General features: G+C 38.4%; 2 protein-coding genes across 7 annotated transcripts in view; one reads left to right on the top strand and one right to left on the bottom strand.

Moving 5' to 3' along the window:
* Positions 1–1,788: 1,788 nt before the first annotated feature.
* FGFR1OP2 (FGFR1 oncogene partner 2) lies at positions 1,789–15,520 on the bottom strand. 3 transcript variants are annotated; one of them, XM_067559279.1, is made up of 7 exons: positions 15,299–15,520; positions 12,362–12,498; positions 11,320–11,437; positions 10,143–10,285; positions 7,577–7,693; positions 5,558–5,671; positions 1,789–3,054 (listed from the first exon to the last, which is right to left on the bottom strand). In XM_067559279.1, the coding sequence occupies exons 1-7, from the start codon at positions 15,300–15,302 to the stop codon at positions 2,917–2,919; spliced, it is 771 nt and encodes a 256-aa protein (XP_067415380.1). In that variant the 5' UTR covers positions 15,303–15,520; the 3' UTR covers positions 1,789–2,916. The 3 variants fall into 3 exon arrangements, with proteins under 3 accessions (XP_067415380.1, XP_067415381.1, XP_067415382.1); XM_067559280.1 differs by lacking the exon at positions 15,299–15,520 and adding an exon at positions 12,657–12,684; XM_067559281.1 differs by lacking the exon at positions 7,577–7,693 and having other exon boundaries at positions 15,299–15,519.
* A 137-nt stretch (positions 15,521–15,657) lies between these two features.
* INTS13 (integrator complex subunit 13) overlaps positions 15,658–20,810 on the top strand; it is a 34,082-nt gene continuing 28,929 nt past the window's right edge. For 2 of the 4 annotated variants that reach the window (XR_010921946.1, XM_067559274.1), the window contains exon 1: positions 18,873–19,411. Coding sequence is in view for 3 of the 4 variants with exons in the window: in XM_067559274.1 (XP_067415375.1) it covers positions 19,121–19,411 (291 nt within the window). In the remaining variant the exon portion in view is untranslated. Of the gene's footprint in view, positions 16,049–16,169; positions 16,343–18,872; positions 19,412–20,810 lie in introns of those variants that run through there. The other 2 variants (XM_067559275.1, XM_067559276.1) reach the window with 2 other exon arrangements.

Genomic DNA, 20,810 nt, shown 5'->3' with positions numbered 1-20,810 from the left:
GCCTGCCTGGCAACTGATGCTGTTTTAGACAAGCTCTCACATCTCTGGGGAACCCTGCTCACTAAATCCTTTTGCCATGTAAAGGAAGCATGGCCTTTGAGAGGGGGATTAGTCTTCCTCGTGGACAGGCTCAATCATTGGGTGAGAAAGGGATTTAGTGACCTCAAAGCCTTACTTAGGTAGGATCAGTCACAGCAGCAGAGTCAGATGGAGAACCCCCAATTAGTTACTAGGTGTTGCAGGCAAACTTGACGATTAGTGACTTAATCCATCCCTACCCCCACTTTCATTGATAAAGAGCACTAACCATTGCTAAAACAAGAGTCCAAGGAACCTCAATACTGGTCATGCATGATAAAGCTATTTACTGTAGCCTGGAATAGCTGCATTATTGGCTCTTCCCCATTTAGAGTGTTCTTATCTTCTTTCCTGGAGTTTTCCTTAACACTCAATCTTCATTTGCCCTACTGTAACTTAAGCCTACTACCACCCCCAGTGACCTTATCCTTAAACTGTCCTTTACCTAGCTGAAAACACTAGCTTGAACTTTTCTAACAGACTTTTCTAATAGATTAAATAGTTCCAGTTCTTCACATGCACTGTCTAACCTGTCTTAGTTTAAAACATTATGCCCCAATCTAAATGCAGCACTACATCACTTAATACCGCAAGTACAGCAAAATACTCACTGGGTGGACATTTTGTTTATCCTGGCTTTGATTCATTCACCAGGTCCTCTATTACAACTTTAACTGTTTTTTGCCAAGATTACTGCTCAACTATGATTCTTTAGAGGAATCACTATCATTTTGATTAACAGACATAATTAAACATCCCAGGGAATTTTGGGTGTGAAAAAAAAAAGGCATTAGCGCACATGTCCTGGCCAAATTCCAACTCTGATCTATTAGTATGTATCAACTTACCTCTTTTCTCTCTCATTTCAGTAAATTATTCCTCTGACTTTTATATAGTAAGTTTGTAAAAATACCCTGCATTTCAATAGGGGCTGATGAAATCAATTTTGTCCTCATTCACAGCATAAAAATAAAGAACCTTAGTTTCCAACTTTCCTGAATACTAAACTACATGGAGTATTTTATATATAAAGTATAGTAAAGTTATGGAAATTTTCATACTGCAATTAGCTCAGTGTAGTTTCAAGTTTGACTTGTCATTTTATATGCCAGGGTCTTTTTAACCTGCAAAATACTGTGCTTATTTATCAGTCAGACTAGTGTTTGACACTTATCACCTATCTTTAACTCAACTTGTACTGTCTCCCATTCTGTAGCAAGACAGTTTACATTTCTTAATTATTTTTAAATGCACTCAATAGTTTCCAATTTGAGTATAATAATCCAACATTGAGTTATTATAAAAGTAACAGCCTGAGTCCTGACTGTAAATGTTTTTAAACGCTGAAGGAAACATTAATCATTCAAATTTTAGCAGAGTATTTTCAAAATTTAAGAAAATATTTTTTAAAAGGGTCCTGTATTAGCAAACTGCATCTGAAAGATGTACGGCCACCTATGAAAGTGACTGGGCAGTTAGTTACTTGTCCAAACTGACAGGAGTCTACAGAGACTAAGTAGTGAAAAATATTTGAATTTTAAATTGGTTCCTTGTCACTTTATAAGAAAACCTGCCTCCTTAAAATTTAAAGGTCAGTGAAGGCCACAAGCACCACTAGTTGGACATCTCTTTTCTATGAATATAAAATATTAAGCAAGTACTATTCATAAATTAGCATTTTTCTAATGGTACTTTAATCATGAAGCCATCTACATTTGATCATCTTTATTCATAAAATAAGTTTACTGTACAGTACACATTCCCAGCCATAAGATCACATCAAGCATCTGCATTACAAAAATAGTGGGTATGTGATGAAAAGTAGTCACTTCACACAATGTAAAAATTTAAAACCCTAAAACTGAGTTTGTTTTGGGGATGGATGAGGAGAAATATCAATGTAGGTAAAGACTAGGGATAAATTAAAAATCACATTTTGTATTTACAAAGATAAGCACTAATCAAGCATTGTTTCATAATAGAGCAACCTTAAAGAATTGCCATAGATTAACAGCTCTCTCCTATACAAACTAAGAAATTACATTTGTAAAAATAAGATGTATTCAAAATAAAATTTAAGCTGTCTTTGGACACCAGTCAGTAACAGCTAAAGGGAAACTGTCATTTTCTTACAGCTCTCAAACAGAAATAAAACATTTCTAAGGTTGACACAGAGGCATCCTATAACCTGCAGTTTCTCTTAAATTCTTAAGCCAAAAACAAGTGAGGCTGATTTTGTAAACAGTGTGTAGATACAGAACCACCGGTCTTTTCAATAATTTTTATGAACATATTTTGTAAAAAGCATGATTCCCTGGGAAGTCTGGAGCACATGACAGCTGTCAGCTCTCCTCATTACAATGCTTCTATCACTTCCATACAAGCTGGTCAGTCATTCTAATTATTAACTCATATTTACGAAACAGCAACATGGATGATGCATAGGGTCCACCAGTTTCTGGAACTACTCTTGGCCAAGGAGACAGATTTTAAAGTGTCATGTTATTTAGGCAGGTGTCCTTTTTATGAGCAGTAGTTTATACAAGTTTTCTATATGTGAACGTTTAGCTTGTCTTTTGTTTTGAATGGATTAATAAAAAAAATCTGATTCCACAATTGCATTGAGAAGCCGTTTCCTACAAGAGTTAGATCTATGGCAATCAACTAATCTGGCGCTAATAACTGATATACTGTACACACTATAAAGCATTAAACTAAAGTTGGATATAAAATATGTTAAGTTTCTGATGCCCTATTCAGTAACAAATGCTTGACAAGTGAACCCTGATACCCTAAGCTGTTAGATGTGCAACAAAGTTCGTTGACTTCAAAGAATCTTCAGCTCTTCCTCAGGCTCAGATCACTGCTGGTTACTAATGCTGACAGAGATGTACTCTCTGATACATCTTCTTTGTTGAGATTCAGGAATGATTCTCTGGTTATCTGAAGGATTTCTCTCAGGCCTTTGTTTTCTTGCTATAACATGCCAAGACAAAATAATTTTAGATGAAAATCAGGACAAAGAAAATGAAAACAATCTATTTTGGGAGGAGATTGTGTGGGATGGGAGAGGGAGAAATTCTTATGTTGACCTATGATTTGAGAGTGGAGAGAACTGGATTTTTTTGTTGTACTAAATAGATATCTTCAGCATCAAGAAAAGTGCTCAACAGAGGAAGAGAGGGTAGCTTAAGTTCAAACTTTTTGTTTAAAAAAAAAAGTTGACTATCTTTTCCCCCCTTAACTCCCATGTGAACACCGTGATTATAACATTTGTGTTAAAGCATTTTGCTAATACATAACCAGAAAGCTGCACTACCTACCCCCAACATTCAGAATTAGATCCCAAAACATATTTTAAAAATGGTTTTTAAGCCAAAGATGTGCTTGTGAGTTGGAGATTATTTGCCTTCTAGTTTCTGAGCCTTGAGGATACACTCCTGTCACATTTTCAAGCTTTCCTCTACAGCCATGAACACTAGAAACTTTTTAAAAAATGAAAGCCGAGATTCTGAAGTAATCATTTCTTTAGGAGCTGGAACTTTACATAAGACATATTACAGAACTCATGAAAAAAATGGCAAGAGGTGGAAACAAAGCAAAACTAACTAGTCATTGTCCAAGCAAAGTATAATGCAAACAGTAGCATAAAAATAAATTAGATCAAGCTAATTCAATAGCATATTATATTTTGATAATTTTGTCAGATGAGATTGTTTTGGGTGTCAATAATGTGATAGGAACAACAGGACTGGAAAGTTTACATAAAACAGAAGTTGAGACTGAACCAAAAATGCAAAGCATCCTCTGCCATGTGAGACTAAAGTAGCAATAAGAGGAGTAGAGAAGATGAAGCTTTCTTCTTCAAAATGTCTGGCTTTGCAGACTGCATAATTAGTGGTGATAGAGCTGAAAATAACAGTTGCTGGAATGGTACATACATTCATCCTTAGTTAAGATGAATAGCACAGCATTCTATAAAAGTACAGGGCACAAAGAAGCCCTATTGATAAGGCTTTTTGTTGTCTCTGCATTGTTACAGAGGATGTAGCATCTAAGGACATATAAGAAGCCAAAATAGACAACTGGAGCAGGGGAAAGGATTTAGACAAGGTGTGTCAGATTCTACTGAGTACCTGATCCTGGGCACCCACTAGGACTGTGAGGGGAATCCACATCTCTATGTTCTGGATCCCCTGGAGTGCATTACACTTCTGAAGCCTGAGTGGAGTTCAGCCACTGCCCCAATCACAGGGCGTACATCTTCTAGCTAGCACCACCCCGCCTACCCCCCAATTGTGAATCCACTATCCAGTCACATAGCCCCTCTTGGCTCAGCATTGACTCCTCAAACTCCCCAGCACTTAAACCCACTCCTTTCCCACAACTCCACCCAAAAGGTGTGAAGCTTCCAATTTACAGTGCAGCAGGACAGTCTACAATTTTTTTGGACAGTCTAACACCTTTATTCTCTTTTATTCTTAATCATGTAAAGCACATGAGAAAACAGACCACAGACAACAAGACATTGTAACCACAATATCCCTCATTAGCTCACTCTTCTATTGAAAGTCCTTAAAGAATAATCTGTGTTCTGCCAGGCAGGCAGAGTATCCCGTCTTATGCACGCTGTCAGGTGCCACTCATGCCAGCTTCCCCACATGAACACAAACCTGTGTCAGGTGACTTTGTTGCCATCACTTTCCACCTGCTAAACCAGTTCTTCAGGGCTGGGACCAGTTTGTTATCTAGCCTGACTAGATTTCCCGTGATTGAGTACTTGAGTCATCTACCCTCTATTGTTGTTTTGCCACCAGCGTTTGGAATTTTCAACCCAACATGGAGGCAGGCAGACAGACCACAGAGAAGGCAAAAGGTTGCATGCTCAATATAGAGAGTATGCAGTCTGACACAAACATAAGGTTACATACTTTCACACAATTCATAAACTGAACAGACATATTCCCAATTCATCACACCGGGATAACAAGGAATTTTCATAGTAGCCAAGTAGTGCAACTAGAGGAAAACAAAAAAAAAGGCAAGGAAACGGGAATATTGTACTAAAGACTAAATCCATTGACAAAAGTTGAGCTGGGGCTCAGTGCACTCAATGAAGTCTAGGCATAGTATATAGCCCAATTCTCACATAACACTTATTTCAGCAACTTTTCACTTAAAAGTACTCGCTGGGTAGAGACAGGAGATGGGCCAAGCAAAATACATGTTCAGTGCCAAAAACGGATGTAGTTAAAATAATTATAACAAATTGTCAAAGAGACAGCCTTATATTCAAGCAAACCCTCGTAACGTTGAGCAAGATACTTCAAAGCCAGAAAGCTCTACTGCTTTAAAAATATATGCTAATGTAATTTTATTTCAAAATGTGATAGCACTGGCCTCAGTGCACTTAGCAGTTGGGGAGAAGAGGGAGGAGAGAACCTAGTTGTTGCCAGAGATTCTCTGATTTGATACTTACTTCAAGCTGAAAAATACGTTCTTGCTCTTTGCAACCCTGCTGCTCATCGATTTCAATGGCTTTTCTCATTACTGCTGCCATTTCTGTAATCTGGTCCATATGCACTTGTAGCTCCTAAACCATAAGTGAAATAAAAAAAGCTTTATCAATATATTCTTTTCTGCATTAATAAAACTAACTGAGCATTAACTGCATTTTAACTGCTGTGGAAGCTCCACAACTTTCCAACATTAACTGGATTACTGTCTCACAACTTATCCAGTAAACCATGTTATTGCCACAAGAAGAAAGTCACCTTAGCAAAAGGCTTTTTCTTCAGTCTTATGCCTGCCAAAGTCTGGACCCAACTTGCCACAATATAATTTCTTTGCTCTTGCTCATCCCTGATGTCAATCCTTGAAGTACACATCTACTACTGCACTCTGTTCTAAAAGTAATCCCTATTCCATCTTTTTGTGGGATGGTCCAGACAACTTCTAGTTTTTGTGAGGTGTCCTTCACCTACATTTGCATTTAATCGGTCTTTGTTATCTTGCCTGCCTATGTAAGCATACATCTATTCTTTGGTCAAAATGTTCTTTTCGTATCACAGTGAATATCAGCTCCAGTATTCCTCTTTCCTTAAACACATCACTATTTTCTTCCTCCAAGTAGGCAATGATCTTCAGGTAGAAGAAAAAACTTAGTGAAAATACACCTTATTATATTAACTTCACCTCTCTATGAATTATTTTAAGCCATTACGAGTATCTAACGGCTGAGTTGGATAAAGTTAGGCATTAATTACTTGTCCTGTATCACATATCAAGCATGTGGTGAAAGATGATCACAGTGCAATATTGCATACTTAGCAAGTCAGATTGAAAATGTTAGTATTTAGAATTTTCACTGCACAGAGCCTCCACTGCAGTAATGGGGATTATTTAAGTAATTCACAGATAAGAATGCCAATTTTAGTTTATTATGCATTCTCCCCTCTTCTACACAAGTATACTATGCTGGTTCTTTTATGTCGCTGACCATTCCATTATAATCTCCTTTAATGGCTCTTCATCCTGCCCTATTCCACTGCATCCTTCAGGGCTTTGTTTTCAATTCACTCTATAACCTCTTTTGGTTGTTGCCGTGGTTCAGCAATCATATCTACAGTGATTATTACATGTCTACATTACACCTAACTACTCTCTCCCTGAATTCCTCCCACCTTCCCTCCACACACACTATTTTATCCACCACTGAAATGCAATATTTTGCACCATTAACCCTACGTACTTTTAGAGGAAATTTATTAAATTAAAATACAAGACATGTAAGAAGGAAGAATGTAATTACTGAAATTGGAATTTGCAATAACTAAGATTTGTGAAGACCGTAAAGCTTTAATAACCACAAGTGGCCAGGACCACTATATTACACCTCATTTGCAAGATTAGGCCCCCCTTGACATCCTCCCAAACGATGCTGGGGAATTGCTTCCACACCAAGCCAGACAGAAGAAAGCATGTCACCCATATCACATACACCATTTCCCTGCACCTATTGATTTTTATTTAGATGTATTCCATTTAAACTCTGCTTTGCTAAGTATATCCGATGACATCAAAAGAGTATGCCTATACTAGAATCATTCAGGAGTATCTGAAAACCAGATATAGTTAAAAAATAAAGCTCAAACTATTCCCCAAAAGGAATTCCTTTGATATCCCACGAGGATTTATATTAAATCAAGTTGAAATCAAAAGCTTTATAACTATTGAAGTTCAAATAATGTCTAGGCTTTAACAAGTTACAAAGTTAATTCCATCTTTAGTTTGCCCCATTGTGCCAAGATATTGCTGAGGCTTGAGAAACTTACTAAATATCTTCAGGACATATGCTACAAGAGATTTGGAATTTTCATACTTTTTGTCACAACCATAACACTCTTCTAATGTAGCTTTTGGCACTTGGTTTACTATTTTCAAAAAAAGGTAAAGTAAAACTAAATAAGATCAGAAAAGAACAAATTTTAAAATGTACATTCTGATTTGCTGCCAACTGCCTCCTCTCCAGTCCATAATTAGGTGCTTCATGGACATGTTGAGATGCACTGATGAGGAGGAGTCCTTCAGGGTTGTTACAAGGACACATTTCAATCTGTGGTATAGAGTCATTACAATGTTAATATGGATGTAAACTTAAAGTATTACCAAAAAAAGTTAAATGGTGTGCAGTAATCAGTGTTTGAGTTGCAATATCTTTGTTGCTTAAAGTATTTGGTTGTTCTAAAGTTACCAGATGGCACTAGTCCATAGCAAGGATTAAATGCCAGCTTTTTTTTTTTTTTTTTTTTTTTAAATAAAAAGGTAAAAAAGTTTTTATAAAATTTAATCTTAAACTGTTCCTAGCAGGAAACTGTATGACAAGTTTCAGTTCACAGCATATTTACACCCCATATTTAGATAAGTTTTCACTACTATCACCACACAAATATTTTTCTGGAGTATATGGTACTGCTATCAAAATTTTTAAATTTCTATTTTTCTGCAATTGAATTTTTTTTCAATGCGTAAAACTGCAGTAAACAAGTGCCAACAGTTGCCACTTGGTAGAACAGTGTTCACTGGTAAAGCAAGATTAATTCCTTGCACACCAAATTTGACGTAGTTATATTCTTAATGCACATAAGAGATAGAAGTGTTCAGACTGCACTTCAAGATTACTCAACATATACTAACTATATAGATTAACAAGTGCAAATCGTGAAATTCCAGGTATCCTGATTTGGGAATAATAAAGTCGCCGCAACACACATGACTGAGTAGAGCCAAATAGATCAAGAGGGCTCTGTAATTTCTCTGCTAAAACATATTTTTCCCAAACAAAGTACTTAAATCACAGCATGATAAACAGTTTGTTACACAGATCTAGAATCATTGCTTTGAATTGGGCTTTTATGTAACACCTTCCTTAGGACTTCAAAAAAATAGCATTTGTTTCAGTGACAATTTCAGATCAATGCTTCATCTTTACACTTTTCTAGAAGCATAAACTCACTTTATAGTACCTACATTTTTTAACTCCTGATTTATCTATCATTATAAGTCCCATTTGAAGTTTTCTATTTCATAGAGGGACTTTTTCCAATTTTTAATGAAAAATGTTAATTAGAAACTCCAAGCCGAAGTCAACTGAGGAATGTCCCATTTTTTATTCTCTGTTTGTCAGTGAAGTTACTTCTGGTACATAACAATGCTTGTTATTCTATTTACTTGTATGTAAAATCGATTTCAATGGTTCTTCTAATGCAATAGTTCTTTTTTTAAAGTTGATTGCTATTTAGAAATTTTAGGAAATAAGACTATGAGTTTAGGTCTCAGTACTACAAACTCTTATGTATTTGCTTGATTTTACATGAGTAGTCCCACTGATTTCAACAAAACTATTCATGAGTAAAGTGGGTAAGTATTTGCAGATTTAGGCCTTTTATTGGATTTTATTTTTTCCAAATTTTAATATCCAGATTCCAAATTATCTTACAGACATGATACCATTTAATTTAAGGACTAAATGTGTAAGTGTTTAGTTATTTGAATTATTTATGAAAAACTTCTTAAATAGTTAAATAAAACTTAGGAAATTTTAGTTCACCTTCCCACAAGTAGCATACGATGCTGAATGCAGTAGTCATTAAAGTCTCATTATTTGATAGTTTCCAGTTTAGAGGGAATCATCACAGTACCTTCTATTAATTAAGAGTTTATTTGTGCCATGTTACAATTTAAATGTGTGCGCTAATGATTTAAAAAGATGAACTGAGCATTGTTACCTTCTGGCAAAGCCAAGGGTGAAGAACGAAAATAACATGGCTCAACCTTACAAGGAGCTGAATGCCCACACACATACATACATATCCCACTAATGGCAGTTTAGAAAGACATTAACTTTTAGTAACCCTTTACTCTTCTAGTTTTCCAGGATCATCAAGCAGCTCACCCCGTTTGGACAACTTCCAGCTCCCCTCCTACAATGCACTGGTTACTCCACAGCATCTCTGATCAGTGCTGAAACAGGAACCCTACCTGAAGGAGTAGGAGAAGAGAAGATATATAAGCCTGATTATTCAATATTCAGAAGGTTCTCTCAAGAGAGTTTTTTCCAAAACTATTTTAATACCTTCAGAAAAAAAAAACTGAATATTGAATAAAACGAGGCTTACCTTATTGCTCCAGCACCAATCACAGAAGCCATTAAAGTTACCAGTGCATGCTGGAACACTGAGCTGATTTAAAATTATTATTGGAGACTGATATCTGAAAGTCCAACATAGCAGAGCTGCCTACCATCCCCCCAGGCCTACAAGAGGAAAAGTGAATTATGGAAATGTAGTAATGGAATGTTTTTTGATGAATGTCTAAACACATATCACAAGCATCTAGTAAGGCTGATCTGTTAGTCTGAACGACCATCCTGTTCATGTTTAAGAGACTATGCTACAAAACTTAGGAATTGCTAATGCACTTTCTAATATAAAATGAAACAAGATAATTGAGCAAATATTATATTGACACATGACCCTATGTTAAAAAATTCTAAAACTTATTACCTTGGAATGTTGCTCTTTTAATTTCATTATTATACCTGGATCATCCTTTTTGCTGGCCATGAGCAACCTAAACATCTGCTCTCTGTATTTGCTCATTATGAGTTCCAAAGCAGACTGATGTTCTTCAAGAGATGTACGTAGTTCTACAAAAACAATTTAAAAATTGCTTCAAGACATGTATGCAAAAATACTTCAATTTGAGAAAACCAATACAAGCTTTTAGACACCCCAGAACAAATTCTGTGTCATGTCTGCACTGAGAAAGTTCTCCCACAGCCAGAACCAGGGATTATAAACCCCCCTTATGTTGCTCCAGCCCTTTTAACTAGAGTAAAGTAGCCAGAGAAAAGGGTGAGGCTCTTGCTCCTAGTGCTCCACTTAAAATACCCAGTGCAGAGTCCATCTGGAAGCTACTTAAGTTACTGTTTTGAACTGTAAAATCTAGAGTTTGTCTTTAAACATGAACAAAACTTTGCATATTTTGAGATACGTTTTGAGATTCTTCAATATATAGCACCAGCAATTAATTTTCCCAAAGCTAAACTTTTCTGCATCAAAGGTTAAAAACAATTAACTTTTACAGAATTAATAAAGGGAGTGGAATTGTACTTAGTAAGCAGACTGATCTTTGAATTTCTGGTGCCCTAAAAAAGGGTAGATAACTCTCTATGTGAAACAAGATAATGGTGAATATGAATCTGTAAGTGCCCCTTTGCTTAGAGTGTCCCCAGACCGTGAGTCGTTAGAAGACATTTCATTAGACTATCATTTTTTATTTTATGCTTTAAGAAGTAGGAGCCTCCCCTGTACATAAAGTTATTTTCTTGGCAACAGTAAGATATATATATAGAGGTACATATGCTATGTATAGCAGCAGTGAATGATAGTCAAAGTCACAGGATAAATAAGAGCTATAAGACCTATAGAGAAGTGCCAGCAAATTTATATTTTAAAGATCTGAAAGGAAAATAGAATGCCTGCATTTCTGTTGTTGTTCACCATTATAATAAAGACGTCAAATCTCCATGCAATCAGTGTGTCTGACTGATTATACTAAAAAAAATTGAGATTAGAAGACAAAATTCTCAGGATATGATCTAGCATCCATTGAAATCAGTGGGAGCTGACTTCAATGCAGCATGATCAGATCCTTAAAGAACAAAATATGAAACCTCACCTTTATTTTCCTGTTGCAGTTCTCGGATCTGCCTGTTTTCCTGCTGGATACCCATTACTAATGTAGACCGAGGCCGATGTCTTGCTACCTCATTAAGCTCTTGAATTTCTTCTTGGTACTAGTTGTAGAATAAAAAAATATTTATGTAAATGAAAGCAAACAGGTGTATTGGTCCTCATCGACTAATTTCAAAGTTGGAATCTGTCCAATATTAAATAGCTCTTTTGATACGATGCTTGTTAATCACCAATCATTTAAAGACCATTAACAAATGTTTAACAAATATTTGTGTCTGAAGCTTCTGCTGACCATTATAATCCTCCCAAGAAACAACATTACCTTTATGTAAAGTAAATGCACTTATTAGCTTTTCTGCTTTATTGAGATTGTTAACATGACAGGATGGGTCTCCCCAACATGGATTCCACAGAACCTTTATCGCCTTCTAAAACCACCCCTCCACACTTAGCAGAACTGAATATAGTAATATTCCTTTGTTAGTTAACAGCAGAAAGAAAATTGTTACCCAGTCAAAATAAGCTGAACAGGCTACTTTGTCACAGAATAAAATATAAAGATGAGAATGCTCATGCAAGAGAAAACAAGAGATTGTTCTTATGTAAGTCTCTAAGATTAAAACTTTATTAGCTCAGACATGCAAAATTAAAATATTAAGTTACTTTTAAATACTTGATAGAAGACCAGCACACAGACATTGAAAATGCTGATAAATCATAAATCCTACAGACACACATGAATGTGCTTAAACTTTAAGCACGTACATGTTTGCAGGATTGGGGTCATAGTAACCAATGAGTAATTTGTTTATAGAATCATAGTTATTAGAGACAAAAGAAACCTACTGGATGACAGAGTTCATCCCAGTCCCCATAAGAACATCTAGTATACCACCAGATGACATATAGGATAATAAACTGATAATGCACCACTTTGTAGTAGTCGAGATTATGTAATGTTTCAATAGTGATGTTAAGTGTTTTCAGCAGGTTTTCAAATGAATAAGCAAAATGGGAAAACAAACCTGCTTCATCGCTTCGACCCGCTTGTTGAGAGCTGTAGTCTGTTCAATAAGAGCTTCTGCTGCATTGTCATGTTCTCTTAGCCGTTCCACTAGTGCTTTAGCATCAGCTAGGGCTTTCTCAATTGTGCAACTCATTTCTAAAAAATAGAAATTTAATTATTTCCAAGACAAGGACTGTTTATCATACAGCTCTATCACCACCAAGTCATACCGCAAACACATTTCATATTATTTTACTCTGAAGCAGTCAGATACATTCTTTCCCTCATCCCCAAAAAAGGAGAAACATCCTCACATTGCAGGAACTATTTTCTCCTTGGGAACAAGGAAACTCTGCATCCCTCATGGAACCCTGATGCCCACATTTTCTTCACCGACCTTTACTCCCCAGACTCAAGGCCATACACCACAGCCAAGAGCTGAAAGGAAACTTTTACAATTACAAAATGTCATGTCATATTAACTGAAATTCAAGACACCCATTAAAGACCATCAAAAATACAGGAATAGCTTAGCAGTTTTCCCCTTTAGCCTTGGTCTATGCTTACCTGGCAATTTGATGGCAGTCGACGGGAGTTACGCAAGCTACACAGAGTAGCTTGCATAACTCCTGTCGACTGCTGTGCTTCCCTTCTGCACGGTGTCTTCACTGCACTGTGCCACTTGAGGGGGGTGGTTTACCAGCGTCGACTTCTGGATCGAGCGAGCAGGTCTTCACTGACCACTCAATCGATCCAGATAGGTCGATCCGACAGCAGTGACTTTGCCGCCATCAGTAGAGACGTATGCTTAGTTGCAGTAATCTGGTTTAAGTGTAAATAATTTTATGGCAAGACTAATAATGGAACACTATGATCAAAGTTCTCTTTTTAAGACTTACTGAATTTTATGGGATAAATGTAAGATAGGCAGAGATGTAACCATAAGTTGTTCGGTATTCTGAAAGTGGAACAGCTGGAATTTAATATGGAATGAGAAGGGAAACGAGGCAGAGAAAAAAGGAGCAGATGTGTTCAGAGCATAAGAGAAAAGGTGATGCTGGCACCTTCATTCTGAGGTCCCGTGTGAGGTATTGAGAGGGAGAAATCTAGGACTGAAGAGGCTGAAAGGCTGGGAATGAAGAAAATTCAGCCCACTATGAATGGAGCTTCACACCTTACAGTAAAAAAATTCTTGCAGTCAATCTATATTAGAACTTATATTATTGTTAATTTTCATCCAACTACACCATTACTGAATAGATCATAAACTTTCTGGTGTTGACACTCCTTTATAGACAAATAATCAATTTTGCCCCTCCTATACTGAAGTAAAAAAGCCCCTTTGTAGCAGAATGAGCAAGGTTCTGAATTACAGTAATGAGTCAAGAAAGCTGTGAAATGAAACCACATATCCTGCACAAACCTAGCTCTGGGGGGCTTCTTCTTTGTGCACAACTGATGTTGCTGTGTTTCTCCCTGACTTGCCCATAAACATATGCCCTCCAAAAATAGTGGGAGCTCAAGTGGTGCAGAAGCTACTTCCAGTTCTGATGGTAGAAGAGAGTCTTGGAGTAAGAGATTATTATTATTTACCAATAGCTAAAAGCCTGTGCTGTCATCACATGGGACCAATTTGTAAAACCATGAGTGTAAAAAAAGCTAAAAGTGGCTGCGAAAGTAAAAATTTGACAGTAACAGACTGCAAATCCCCGGGATGATTGAACCTGGTGATATTTCAGACAAAATGATTTTTCAACCACGCTTAATCACTTCACACTGACTGTATGTTCATTTTAGGCTTCACAATGACACACAGAATGCTATTCGTAGAACTGTGAGCCAGGAAACCATTATCCTGGGCACTGTACAAACATTTAAACAAAAAAAAGATGATCCCTACCCCCTAGAGTTTATGATTCTTTCTACTCAGCAATTTGGGTTTGTGCTTTGGAAACACTACTTGTAATTTAAGCAGAGTTGTGAACCATCTATCTGCAGACATCACTGAATTAATCAAATCTACATATCTGAAAGGTTTTCTTTGCAACCATTAGTGCTATAAACTTAACCTTTAAAATTTTACATTCTGCAACAACACCTGCTCCTCTTCCCCATCCTCAAGGAAACACATCTAAATGCAAGTGGATTTGTCAAGCTGGCCCTTACACTGAATTCAGAACTTTCAGGGTTAACACAGAGCAAGAGCAGTAAGCTGACAGAACAGCCACCTACATGCTCACTTCCTGCCACTTCCTGTTGTTAACTAATTGCTTTGAATTAATATCTTATCAAACTCAGTTGCCTTAAAAGCATATTAAAGCCCTTCATACATACACACATAACCCGCCTGTGTCTTTCTGCCTTTCTCCATCTCCACTAAAAACATCTCTCGTCAGCTTAGTTTACACCTCTTAATTCCTCTCCTTTTTGATTATTAGTTTTCTAACACTGCACAATTTTACCGGACACAGTTTGGGCAAAAATGCAAATGCACCTTTTGGAGAGCACTGCAGGCACTGAAAACACTGAGCGAGCAGCAGCCCTCTCTGTGCAATCATCGAACAAATCCCTCCGCATCAGACAGCAAAATATTACAGCGATGCTGCTGCTGCTGCGTGAGCACCCGTGTTTAGGACCGATGCCGTAGGGGAGGCTGGGTCTCGGGTTGCCCGGGGGCGAGAAGAGAAAGGGGTGCTTGGCGAGGTTGGGGCTGTCCCGACCCAGAGGCTGACCTAGCAGGATGGGATCACGGCTCCAGTTGCCCCAGGCCCGTCCTCCCCCGGCTCTAGTGCCGCAGCGTTACGGGAAGGAGGGCGGGCGGCGGCAGCGACACGCACCCGTCGGTTACCGCACCACTGCGGCTCGTGCCGCGATCCCAGGGTCGCGAGGCCCGATCAGGCCAACGTTCACCGGCCCCCCAACCCTTTCCCCTCCCCGCCCCCGCCGGCCGACTCACTCATGTCCCGTGGCTCCGACAGCGCCAGGCGCCGGGAAGGGGTCGAGGCCGCCGCTTCACAGAGCGGCGGGTTCGGCGGGAGGCGCTAGGCCGAGGAGAGCCCCCATGCAGCGGCAGCAAAACGCGCGCGGCCACAACAACCAGCCGGGGCCGGCCCCGCCGCGCCGGGAAGAGGCAGCAGCAAGGCAGGGGGCGGGAGGGAACAGAGACCACATATCGCGAGACTTCCAGCTGCGAGACGAGACTTCCCCCCCTCCCCCTCACCTACATACCCCCTCCTCCAAATACCGCGCAAGTGTACGTTTCTCTTGGCAGCTGGGAAGTCTCGAGAGAGGCACGGACGGTGTTTGTCCGACTCTCGCGATATCAGCTGTGGTAAACTCCTGGCAGCTAACGAGCGACCGAGCGAGGCCGGCCCTTGTTGAGCTGAGGCGGGACTCGGGATCTCGGAAGTGACTGACCCGCGCCGCGGCGGGGGATCGTTGGGGCCGGGCCCGCTGGCTTAGGCGGTTGTAGCTTCAGGGCGTCGGAGACTGGAGTGCGCGGAGCCGGGCTGCGCGGCGGGCGCGGGGCCCTGCGTTGGGGCTGGCCGGTGGGGCAGCGGCGGCAGGAGGAGGAAGAGGAGGATGGAGGCCACAAGGCCGCCGCGCCCCTCGCCTGTCCCGGTGTAAAGCCGCGTGCGCCTACGCGCTTCCTAGCTGGGCAGAGGCGGCCCCGGGCGGCGCTTTTCTGGCAGAGGATCAGGCAAAAGTAAGAGACACCCCACTCTCCCCGCCCCCTCCCGTGTGTGTCTCTCTGTCTGTCTGCCGAGCCGGGGCTCAGTCCTGGGTTCTTGCGGCTCCCTTAACTTCCGTGTTCGTTTGCCTGGCAGCTAGATGGGATACTAATGCTGGGCCCTCCTCGTCTTCGCACGGTGTTGGAAGAGGTTAAGGCCTGTCTGCTCCACTTCAACTGTTGTTACCACCAGGGCAGCTGTGCCGTTTCTGAGATCATCTACAAACCTGGCTAGCGTGAACAGGCCTTTAGAGAGGCAGCCTGGAAGAGGTAAACAGCACATGAAGATAGAGCACAGTATGAACTGGCCCCAGTAGGCCGAAAAGGCTGCTTATTTGTTTTCAGGGGAAAACCTAACCTTGTTTGTGTGTGTGGGTGGGGGTGTGTGTGGTTTGCTTGGTTCCTTTCTTTTTTTTTGAACTGCATTGTCATTCTGATTTTATTTGCTGTGGTGCTGTACCCAGGTTGGTCCCAAGATATGAGAGGCAGGGTGGCTGAGGTAATGTCTTTTATGGGACCAACTTTTGTTGGTAAGAGAGACAAGCATCAGGTCTGGCAAGAGAGCTCTGTGTAAGTTCAAAAGCTTGTCACTTGCATCAACAGAAGTTGAGCCCATAAAAGATATTACCTTGCCTACCTTGTCATTCTGAAGTATTTACATAAACACATTTTGAAAAATTTTAATACTGGAAATATTAGAGTCTAATTTCACTCTGTGAATGAAAACTTTTTGTGTTTTAAATAGGGAAACAATAAGAATCTCGAGGTTCCTGTTATACCTCTTAGGAAAGCACTATAAGTTAGAAGGCTAGAGGGGAAGGGGATTGGAAGGATTAATTGGAGTGTGACATGGATAGAGGGTGGAACTAGTTATAAGTAAGGTTGGATTTGCAAACTGTTAGTGAAGCTTGGTATACTGGAATACAAAATTTTCTGTAAGGCAGGAAGTGCATCTGATAAGTATGTAAATTGGCTAGTTCATATTTTTAAGCCATAAATGTTGAATTCACTATGACAGTGGTTCTCAACCAGGTGTATGGAGGTCTCCCACGGGGTATATCAATTCATCTAGATATCTGTCTAGTTTTATAACAGGTTACATAAAAGGCACTAGTGAAGTAAGTACAAACTAAAATTTCATACAGACAAAATGAGAAAGTAAGTAAGCAATTTTTCAGTAATTGTGTGCTGTGACACTTTTTTGTATTTTTGTCTGATTTTGTAAGCAAATAGTTTTTAAGTGAGGTGAAACTTAGGGTATGCAAGACAAATCAGACTTCTAAAAGGGGTACAGTAGTATGGAAAGGTTAAGAACCACTGCATGACTTACACCCAAATACAAAGATCATAGGTTGAGCCCAGAATATAAAGAGGCATGGTTGACGGAACATAATCTTCAGTTCCTTCTCCTCTGGCACTTAAAAGTTTAACATTCTGATTTCTACCTTAAATCTGTTTGTGAAAGAGATTGTGTCACATCCAAATGGTGTAAGAACTGTGGAAGTAAAATGACAGGGGACTGAACAATTGAATTCAGAACTTTGTCAGTTTTTAAAAGACTTCTTCTCCTATCTTGTCAGCAACAATCAAGAATCCTTTTAGCTCATTTGGAATGGTTCGTAGTAGGAGGTTCTGAAAAATATCAGTATTGAAGGGCAGATAAAAACCTTGTTAGTCTTAAAAGTTCATAGTCTGGGACTGAATTCCTTTATTTTACTTACAGAATAGCAACTTCAGACAATTATGTTTCTTTTAATGTTTAAAATTTATTTGGAGGCACAGCTATAACATGGTTTGCATCCACATTCAACCTGGTTACAAATGCTGTCTTATCTGTGTTCAGAAACTCCTAAAATCTTGATGCTGTGGATGGAGAAACTATAGTAGGGTTTCTGCTAGCAATGTGTTTTAAATAGTTCTCTATGTTGAACAAGGAAACAACATTTTGGTGCATGACAATTTTAAAAGGACACAGTTAACTTAAAATCTTGTCAACTTCAAATAATGAGTTTAAAGTGGTCTCTAGTAGTAGATTTGTGCCTCCAAATTTCCGTGCCAGTTTTTAACTTTGCAATTATATTTTCCTATTATTTAAAATGCTTTTCTTTCCTCTTGCTGTGTGAAAGTTCCATACAAACAAAAGGGAAAACTCTGTCTGCAGAAGTGGAAGAGAAATTGACAATCCACAAATGCTACCAAATGCACAAACTAACAAACTGGAAAAGAAGTTTCTGTTGTTTAAAAACTGTCGTGAGATTACTATAAGAGATTTAAAAAAAAACAAAAAACCATACTCATGAGTGGTTTTTTTAAGAGTTGATATAGCTAACAGAAGTTAGCATAATTTCCAGTGTGAAAATCTTGTATTGAGCAAGTTAAATTTGATTGACTGAATTTGCCTTGCTATGTGCACTGGGGGCCGTTCCTACAAATATCATGAACTACTTTAGACAAACAAGGTGGGTAAGATCATGTCTTTTTATTGGACCAACTTCTGTTGGTGAAAGAGACCAGCTTTTGAGCTACATAGCTCTTCTTCATGGCATTGCAATGAACTACTTTGGCTGCTGAAAAATTGCTGACCACGCTTAATTCATTATTTTCAGAAATCATATTTTAAGGTATTTTTTTAAAACAAGCAAAGAAACCGACTGCTAACTAATTTCATTTTTAATCCTTCTGTGAGTAAGAACTGCAAAAAAGAAATATCTATTTATAATTTGCTTTCTCTACCACATTTACCTCAATTTTTTTTTCCTCTTTCTGGGGAAATTAGTTTCTTCCTGGACAGAGATTATGTATTAGTAGTTTTTAGTTCAGAAGGATTTTCTTTTTAAACACCAACCATGACTAAGGCAAACAATCAGTGCAAAACATATTTGTCGTGGAAATGTTTGTGCATCTTTAACTAAAATCTCACCAAGAGCAGCTCTCTTATAAAGTTTAATATTTGTAGGGCAAACTTAAATAAAATAACACTAAACATCTTCAGAGGCTCAAATATCCTGTTAAAGTGCTTAATTACAACATTATTGTGCAGTTCATATAATGGTCTTCTCTTGTTGGTTTGTAAGTTTTTGTCTAATTTCAGGATTTATTCATTTCAGGAGGAAAATGAGAATTTTCTCTGAGTCCCATAAAACTGTTTTTGTTGTGGATCACTGCCCGTATATGGCAGAATCCTGTAGACAACATGTTGAGTTTGATATGTTAGTAAAGAATCGGACCCAAGGAATCATACCTCTGGCACCCATCTCAAAATCACTATGGACCTGTTCAGTGGAATCATCTATGGAATACTGTAGAATAATGTATGATATTTTTCCTTTCAAAAAACTGGTAAGTGCTTCTGAAAGTACTGCTTATAGTCCCTCATAGCAGAGATTTTCATTTTAATGTGTGCTCTTTTAAAATTATTTTTAGATGCTGTCAGATTGAAAAGCCAGGTGTCCTTCCATTATAAAAACTGGGAATTTTAAAAATAGATTTTTTCACTATTTATTTAAGCTGCTGACTTACCCTTTCCACTCAGTTGAACAATGAAAATAGTCAGTTTCATTTTAGTTTATGGGCATTTTCACTTTCTGGTTATCCATTCTGTTTCATTGCTTTGATTGCAAACTCTTTGGTTGAGTGTTTAAATCCATACCAACTATAATTATTATTATTTAAAATAAAAAGAGATGATTTCATGGTCTTTAAATTTATCTCAGGTTTTACAAAACCTCAGTTTTATATAAACCAGATTTTGACTCTACATAGACATGGATTTAACGTCTGTAAAATTTGATGAAAGAATAAGAAAAATATAAAATACTTGGTATTATTAGGAAAATGTCATCTTAGAGGAGAAACGCACTTTCCTGTTTTATTTAGTCATGCACATAATTAGTCACGTAGATGTCTACAACTGAGTATAGGTGTACTACGTAATGGGGTAACTATTAAAGCAAGGCAGAGTAATAGAATAATTAGCCACATTGGCATTTGTTAGGGTATACCTGACTCTGTTGTTGAAATGGCAGTAAATGTGCTGCCCTTCTAAGTCTAGTTTGTGCGCAGGATTGATTGGTATTCTAGGAGACAGTTCTCTGTGGCTCGATGCTTTAGCCTTGCTTTCCATAATGCTGGTTTTCCACTGCTGGAAAGGAAAATGCAGTCTTGCTGAAGGATTGATAATGTACTATGATCCCCTTATATTGCTGTTAGAAGTTAATCTTCAAAGAGCATGTAATGGTAAAAATTATAGTAAATATGGAGGTATTTGCATAATGCTTCCACTTCTCATTTCAAGGTAGGTGGCGTTAAAAAATATGTCAAGCAAAGAAAGTAAACTTCCATTCAGAGTCTTTTTGAATAATACAAAGTACAAAAAAACACAGAATTGGAGCAGGCCTTTTTGTTCTCACAAACTCATTTAATTGATTTTAGAGTTAAGCTGATACCTTCTGGACAAAACTAGGGAGTACATAGTGCATCACTTACCTGCCAGAAGAAAAGCAGACTATTTGGGACCTCTCCATTCCTTTCAGACCAAACCAGTCATTTCTGTGATTCACAATTCTTTTTTCTTCACTAACCTGGAGATCAGAAATCTTGAGTGCTCCTTGGTTTATGGTTAGCATCACATCCAGCTGCCATAATCCTCTGGACCCAGCATGACTCATTTGTATCTTGGTAGTATATTTAATAAATTCTTAAACAATTTTTTTTAAAGTGTCCGAACTTTGGCATATAA

This window comes from Emydura macquarii, unplaced genomic scaffold (assembly GCF_026122565.2).
Source record: "Emydura macquarii macquarii isolate MOO-44397 ecotype Brisbane River unplaced genomic scaffold, CSIRO-AGI_Emac_v2 contig_2205, whole genome shotgun sequence".
In the NCBI taxonomy this organism is placed as follows: domain Eukaryota; kingdom Metazoa; phylum Chordata; order Testudines; family Chelidae; genus Emydura; species Emydura macquarii.
The sequence above is the reverse complement of the archived record's forward strand: the minus strand, read 5'-3'. Positions and strand labels throughout refer to the sequence as shown.

Bases quoted from the DNA above. Each gene is read 5' to 3' on its own strand.
- FGFR1OP2 (XM_067559279.1), bottom strand. The intron at 11,438-12,361 runs GTTTGTTTTCCC...TTCTACAACTAG, and splicing joins GGGTCGAAGCGATGAAGCAG to TACCAAGAAGAAATTCAAGA. The intron at 5,672-7,576 runs GTACATTTTAAA...CTTATGGTTTAG, and splicing joins AGTTGGCAGCAAATCAGAAT to GAGCTACAAGTGCATATGGA.